Source organism: Homalodisca vitripennis, chromosome 2, assembly GCF_021130785.1.
Source record: "Homalodisca vitripennis isolate AUS2020 chromosome 2, UT_GWSS_2.1, whole genome shotgun sequence".
Taxonomy (NCBI): Eukaryota; Metazoa; Arthropoda; class Insecta; order Hemiptera; family Cicadellidae; genus Homalodisca; species Homalodisca vitripennis.
This window is the reverse complement of record NC_060208.1, coordinates 145,027,647-145,035,859: the sequence shown is the minus strand read 5'-3', so window position 1 is coordinate 145,035,859 and position 8,213 is coordinate 145,027,647. Positions and strand designations below refer to the sequence as shown.

At 32.7% G+C, this 8,213-nt stretch overlaps 1 protein-coding gene across 1 annotated transcript; it reads left to right on the top strand.

Annotated features, from left to right (window-relative positions):
* Positions 1-2,710: 2,710 nt before the first annotated feature.
* On the top strand, positions 2,711-6,693 carry LOC124354844 (glycine-rich cell wall structural protein-like). Its single transcript, XM_046805600.1, has 2 exons — positions 2,711-2,844; positions 6,388-6,693. Exons 1-2 carry the CDS (start codon positions 2,743-2,745, stop codon positions 6,616-6,618), a joined length of 333 nt encoding a protein of 110 aa, XP_046661556.1. The 5' UTR covers positions 2,711-2,742; the 3' UTR covers positions 6,619-6,693.
* The last annotated feature ends 1,520 nt before the right edge of the window (positions 6,694-8,213 follow it).

The window sequence follows — 8,213 nt, the reverse complement described above, 5'->3', positions numbered from 1 at the left end:
TCTATGGTATATTTCTTTATTACTCCTGAAAATAATGAATACTTAGATTGCCGATCTAATTCCATGACTGTGGTACAAAGTTGTTCCAATCTAAATCCAAAATAATTGGGCCCGAAAGTAATCCGGATAAACGAGAATCCCAACTTTCAGGAACACGGTAAAATCCAATATAAGCTTCAAGTAGGCCTAATAGGAAATGTATGTATTACCAATAATTAAGGGAGGTAATTTATAATTTTCATCCAGAAAACTTTATTTATAGATCTAAAAAACCAATAAAAACAAAATTGTATTGCTACTTCGTAAAAAACTCAGCCAGTCTCTTATGATTATCATTGTTAAACTATTTCTGGGAAATCACAGTCCCACCAACGTTTCAAGGACATTATTTTCGCTGACGAAGTGCCCGACTGTCACTCAAAATAAACCACAACCGGTTTTGCTACACCGTTATATCACAACGATATCTCACGATTCTCTATTAGCAGATTGTTTTCTGTCGTCTATTACCGTTTAAGAAAAAGATGTTGATACATTTTCTAGTGTGGTCATTGCAACATCGCTACTGTAGGTCTGAAGTCAATAATTTATATCTCCCATATTAACTATAGATTATCAACTTCTTTTTTGCTTACTACAATTATTCGTACCGTAACAATGTGGCAGAGTGTTTGCCTATTGCGATCTGAGATGGCTGAGTTTAGACCATTTTGAGACAGGTTAATTTTATCCTGATGACGAGTCGTTGCAATAATAACTCTGCTCCGTACGAATTATTCCCTCAGGTTATTATTACTACCGCAGGTTTTTTTATTAGATTCCTGCACTCAGTAGAATAGCTAGTGGTAAGGAGTAGCCTGAACGCATAGGCCGAATGCTGCCTTTATAGAAGGCTCAAAACAAAGATAACTCTAGACTACTAGGGACTACTAGTCCCTCTCTCTGCGGCCCGTCACGCCCTACGGGGGTGGTGTCTGTATGGTTGAGGGGCTTGACTCCAGCCTCGGGACTCGCAATCATACTGTCTGATATATGCAAGTTGTTATGCAATAGGAACGCCGAACATGTAGTAACGGAAACTAATGACGATAGAAACTGTAGTGGAAATGTTTGCTCTCAGTTAATTTAGTAAAACCGTTCCAGATAATCCGGAGATCTGAATAATTTATGTACAGCTTGTCGGGGTTGCACTATAATTCATAACCAATGACTATGGCAAGTTCTTTAAGATATGAAGCAATAATTTTTAATGTCCCTTCTGCTGAACAAGGCCGAAGTAATTTCTCGAAATATAGCTATTTTGTTTTTAAATAAACTTTCGAATAAACACAAACGAGGTAATCGAAGGTTACAATGAGTAAAATCTTTTATTCGTGTATGTACAGTTTTCAGAACCTACACAATATGTATAACGTTTTGAAAATATACAAAATCTTTTCTAGAGACTAGGATCAATAAAAATCTCAGCCTTCCTACATAACACGATCGCACAGTCTAAGGCGGCTGGCTTGGCATCAGTGATAGTGATAACGCAATTCCAGATTACGCTTTGAAATCGATAAAGAAATGTCCTCTAAGAAAGGAGTATATTTTCAGCCGCGATAGATTGGGAGTGCCGATGGCCGAGCGGTCTAATTCGTTGGACTTTGGGTCAGAGTTAGAGATAGCACAGGTTCAAATCCTGTCTGTGACCTTTGTACTTTTTATCAGTACCATCAACCCCGTACTGTATCGACTCTCCCCCTTATTCTGTTTGATAAGATCCTCGCACAGGCCAGTGGCCCATTAGGACGGACAGAATAAGGCTTAAAAGGGGATCGGTCTCTCCTTTAAAAAAACATTTTAGGAGAGGACGAAAGGGAAGGCGAGGATGAATATGAAGGCAAGGGAAGTCCATATCATCTATATCCTTTTATAGATCATATTTTTCTAGACAAACCGTAATCAAACCGTCAGATAGGTAACTAAATGTTCAATCAACATCAGCTAACCAAATTTAATACAGTTAAACTATTTGTCTGAAAGTAGTTACTTTCTTTATTTCCCTACAATTCAAATGGGCTGTCACCCCTTAGACTATGAAAAGTGTATCACATTTCGTTTTTTAACTTAAGAATAAATACTACAACAGTAATGTCGTTTTTAAATTGTAATCTGCTAAATAAAAAGTTGCACAAATTGGTGTTTAGTTGTAATGAAGCCTGATTGCAATAGGCGGTTACTATTGTTTTTTAGTTTTTAACAGTTGCAGAATAATATGTAAAGCGAATAATATATATATATATATATATATATATATATATATATATATATATATATATATATATATATATATATATGTATATATATATTATATATTATACTACATATTACAATATATAAGTTTTTTATTGATTTTGGTTTTATGAACAGTTTTGAAAGGTATAAATAAAAAAATTAATTAAATTTTTTATCCATGAACGAATAAAACTATGAACAAATATGATGTACCCGTGTTTTTTATGTTAGGTTCATATTTTAGTAAACGGAAAACTACGGAGTAGTCTACTGAATGTCACACCATAGTACAAGACCTTCACACAGTTTACATCAATAGTTCTCTGAAAAATATAAACATACATAGAAGATATAGGTTTTAAGAAACACCTTGTGCTGGCACGTGAGGACCTATGCTCAAGGCCAGAGCAGATACCCGCGAGTCTTCCTCGTCCCGACCGGTAACGTTAGCGGCGAGGCCCGGCGATGACGCACCTGGCCCTGACAGTGGGGAGGGTACCGGGCCCATATATACCTGACACTCTCCGGACTCCAGATGTAGTCAACATGGCGCTCAGATTCGCTCTTGTAAGTATTCCTTATTGTATTCAGTGTTTTGTCAGTACAGTCTAAATATAACAAATAATAATTGGAGTTGTAGTAATTTGTTATTACAATCGATATGTTTTCCGAAAGCTTTTGTGAAGTTATTTAACAATTAAATATTACAAGAACTAAACATACTTTAAAATATTATTGCTTTTACTTTGAGAGTTGATGCCTAGAGGCTTTATATATTATTTGTAGTAAATTACTTTACAATTAAAACAAAGTGCTTTTAAAACATTGGCACTATATTTCGGTGAAAACCGTCTTCAGGTGCAAAAATTGTATAAAATATAAAAATATAAAAGAAAACAGTACGAACAAAAGTAAATAAACAGTGAATAAGTAATAATAATAAATACAGATGACATGAACTAAACAATTGTTCCATATGTTGATTTCAAATTTAGACGTTTTTGGCTAAGTTATCTGATGTTGAGTCCATGTGGAATTTTGCTCTTTAAAACCAATTGGTGTGCTTGTTCTAATGTTCTGAGGTAAATTGGGTTTGAATTTGTATGTACTTGCCGAATAGGTTTGACTGAATATGTATTTTCAAAAGTTTCATTGTGATTTATACCATGAGTCACGACAGTTTTCTTTAAATCTTGGTGTTTATAATCAAACCAAATTAAAATATTATTGAAATTATTTGCACATATCAGCATTAACTGTATAAATCTAAACGTTTCACAGGAAAAAACTCGGTTAACGGATGCCTAATGAGATATGTCTGAAGTTTCTTCCTTGATCACTTTTCTTTTATCAAATGAAGATAAAATAATTAAAAAATATTGGCTGAAAACCTTCTGTACTATTAAAGATTGTACAAATATTCTTCAATTGCTTAAAAAAAGAATTTACTAAAGTACGCTTAGGTCCTCAATACCATTTTTTAAATGAGATAATAACTAGCTAAATTGTATACTATAATCTGAAGATGAGTAAGTTTTAATGAAGTATATTAAGTTTTATTGTATTTTCTTTCAAGTATGTGCTAATTAAAAAAAATTACACCACCAACACTTTCTTGAAAGTTTAACTCCTTTGTTGTTTTGGACGTTATTAATCTTTTAAGGTAGATATAATAACTCACACATTTATAATACTCTCAAAATACTGAAAACCCAATACAATTTCAGTTAGAAAAAGATTTAATTATAACATATTAAAAATAACAAGTACGTTGCAAATTATTTTTATAAGCAAGCGCACAAATTATGACAATGCTATGTATATTATTTCAAATGTATATTATATGTAATAAAACTCTGTGAAAATTCTATACAGCGCTAAACATGTCACAGTTGGTTATCAGTTGCTGCTCCTGGCTTGTGCAAGCGTATCACTAGAGTGGTCCTCGTGTTCGCTTATGCACTGACGGATTTCGTTGAAACAAGTACCGTTGGAATTGTAATGAAATTGGTTTCTAGTACATTTTATATAAATATACAGTATTTTTGCTATTTGACTTTAAATATTTTCAACAGACACTATATTAAAGAAAAGAACACAATTATTTTTTTGTTATTTATTCAAAACTATGTTACATATTCGGTGTCCTTATCTAAAATAGTTCAACAGATATTAATTTTTTATAAAAATTACAAAACGGCGGCTTGCAACTAAACGACTAAATTTTCGACCTATATATTCATAGGACGTTTTTGCTTGAAACAATGAATATTATCTCTTACAAAAGTTTATGACTACCTTCCGTAAATGTGAGAAAACATATCGGTAAAACAAACATATTTATGGGAAATAAAGTGTATATTTTTATAAATTTAAAGCAACTTTCAAATTATTATTATTTTGTGAATTATAAATTTAACTCCGTTTCACATAACGCTTTTTCCAGTATCTGATATTTGACCATGTCGTATACTTGACTCCTGGTATCTAGATTGTGAGTTGTACTCATTGTCTCATTCAGTGCACAATAACAACATCTCTTCATTTAGATTACACTGGGTGGCTACTAGGTAAGCCTAGACAACACTATTATTTGGTCTAGGTGTCTCTGATGTCGAAACGATCCAAAAAGTTTGTTTTGATTGTCTTCATCACAGATTTTTTGATCTCTATAAATAGACGGGGGTCAAATCTGCTTATCATTTTCACTGAATCAACCATTCTCACAATAGCTGAGTTTGTAAATTATTCAGTGTTGCATCTTCTATAATACTAATATATATATATATATATATATATATATATATATATATATATATTGGTTTTTAATTATTTTCTTCATATTTTAAAAACATAGAAATTTACAAATTTTCCAATGTTTTTAAGTATAAATGATATTTTCTCCCAAAATTCTTATTAAAGCAAATTAATCCGATATTAAAGATTGTACTGAAATTACAAAACCCAAATTTTACAGTTTTAATGAAAGAGTGAATTTAGAAATGAAGGTGGTGTTTTATACCTTAAAACAATATTTGGAAAAAACCCTATTCAGGTTATCATAATTTAATCAAATGACTTATTAGTGTATTAGTATAGTATATGTTTACACAAATATGAACTCAGGTTTTCATCGTTTTCAAATTGAAATTTTAAAATTTAGTATGTATAAATGTGTGTGTGTGTGTGTGTGTGTGTGTGTGTGTGTGTGTGTGTGTGTGTGTGTGTGTGTGTGTTTGACACATGAAGTACGCACGATGCGTTCAAATGTTCTGGGGTTTTATTTACTCACATGGTTCATCGTAGGCTAAAATGAATACACATGAGAATGTTCGTATGAATAACTTTATAAGCATTATCTGTTTGGTCCCTCCTTTTGATTGCTTTCGTTTTTGTACTCCCTTGGGACAATTGTCTATCAACTTAAAGTTATAAGCTTAACATAATTCAAGACGAATCATTAACACACTGTAAAACGTTTCACTTGAAACTCTACTTATACTAAAAGTTTATTTCATGATATTTTGACTGGTACACTTTTACCTGGAGTTTTTCAAAACGCTCGTGGTTAGTCCCTAAATTTTGATTTGCTCAACAGCTTTATTATCAAAATTCAATGCATCAATGCGTTCCTTTATTGTGGATAACTTTAATAAGAAACACCAACCAATCATAATATACTTACCAATGTCAGCGTGATAGATATGTTGTTAAGAACAAACAATCACTCAAGCTGTATACAAATAAAATATGTAAGAATTATACGTTTCAAACTAAAATTGCACTATAAGCTCTGTTAGAACATTTAAATGAAAAAATACCACAAAATATATTGAAAATAGTAAAAACTCTTATAAACACTAAAAAAACTTTATCTCGTATTTAATGCACGACTAAACATAATTTATTTTTAATTAAATATTACTAAAAATAGATAGTTACGAAATGTTAGTGAAAAAATGCAATACTTTTCTCCTTAACTGATGAACCTTTCCCGTTTACCAGAGCCTGTGCATAATTGTTTTTGCGATAACGCATTTTGTTTTTCAGCTAGTAGACCTCCTGAGGTAAAGTCAGAGACCATCAACTGTAACCAGTCGTCTGTTTCAGATTGCTTTGCTGTTGGTGGCAGTTATCTGCATGGTCTACGCAGACCTGGAGACGGCTGAGTCGAAATATGGTGGAGGCGGCCGCGGTCACGGTGGCGGTCACTACGGACACGGAGGTGGTGGCCACTATGGACACGGCGGTGGCGGTCACTACGGACGCGGAGGCGGTGGCCACTATGGACACGGCGGTGGTGGCGGCCACTATGGTGGTGGCGGTAAACATCACGGATAGACTGTGATTTACACTACTTCTTCATCGACATTCCTGTACAGTTATTAAATAAAAATAAGTTATTTGTTACCTCTACGTGATTTAATTTCTTTCATATCCATTGTTTTCTTTTATATTATGTTTTTAGGTAAGTGTATGGATACAGTTAGAGAAGTAGTACTGAAAAGCACGTATTGCAAGGTGCGCAACTCGCAACCTTCTCTTACCATAAAACCTAAGAACATGGCTTATGAGTCACGAACAGTTTGTCCATTACATATATTTAGGAAGGCTATAATAGTTAATAATCTAACAGAGAAGGATAATCATATTTAAGCTTTTTATGAATTGTTCACAAAAATACAAGCCAGCTAAACAAATCATTATGAGGAGAATGTAAACTCTAAACTTTTCGTATTACTGGTTTCCATTCCTACCAAATTATCAACGTCAGACTTGAGGGAACTACTGACAAACCTACGTAAATTTGCTATTTCTCTTCCAGTTTCAAATTTAAAATAATTTTTAAATTTATTGGATGAGTCTATGTTACAAAATTTGTAAACAATACAAAAGAAACCAATATAATACTGGGCATCATGTAACAGTTACATAGCCTATGCAAGGAAATGGTAGTTTACAAAAAACTCTGTTTAATCTATAAAAATATTGTGCGATCATATTTATATATATATACAATTATATAACAACCTCATGACGTCTCACTGCGCGCGTGTGTGTGTGTGTGTGTGTGTGTGTGTGTGTGTGTGTGTGTGTGCGCGTGTGTGCGAGCGCGCGTGCGTCCTACTCAATCACGTAAGAACTACTGGACCGTTTGTACTGAAATTTTATATGAATAGGGCCCTGGTTAAAATAGAGGCCTATTCCTATTTACAAATGGGCTTGAAAACTCCCTTTTAGTTTAAAAAGCAGATATTAAATGTGCTTCAATAAGATTTCAAAGTCAAAAATGATAAGTATAATAATGTATAAACAATTAAACAGGTGATATTAAATCTTTGTTGCTATTCATCTCTCAAAGTTAGTTACACTTTACAAATCTTATGTGACGTGCAGAAGCTTAATTTTTGTGGATTTTTCTTTATTGGGATTTAAATTAACTACTGTAAAATGCTATAATTTATTACATTATAGGCGTGTTAACTGAAAAACTAAGTACTTCGACTTTATTCTCCCTTTAAACGTAGGGTCCTCCACACTGTTCAAAAATAGTTCTCATATTACTGAAATATTTGGAGTTATTTAATATAATATCATAAAATATTGGGGAGAAGTTCTAGAAGTTTCAGAGGTAAAAAGCAGTTTCACTTTCTGACTTCTGGTCCCCAAAGTTACATATAAATCTTTAAACTTAAATATAAAATGGATCAAGGGATTTCAATATATTTCAGTAACCAATACTTATCAGGGTTGTTTGAAATGTAATTTAAAAAGAATATGCTCATGGTTTCCCTGTTTCTCAAATTGAAATTGCGTGCGAAACAGCGGGTAAAAGCTCGTATCTAATATAACAGCTGTAAATAATTAATTATATGGAAATGATGACTATATTACAAAATAGTATATAACTTGACTTCATCAAGAGATACGCAATA

Excerpts from the sequence above, each read along its gene's own strand:
- LOC124354844 (XM_046805600.1), top strand. The coding sequence starts at position 2,743 with ATGACGCACCTGGCCCTGACAGTGGGGAGGGTACCGGGCCCATATATA. Across the intron at positions 2,845-6,387 it reads TGGCGCTCAGATTCGCTCTT|ATTGCTTTGCTGTTGGTGGC; the intron begins GTAAGTATTCCT and ends CGTCTGTTTCAG.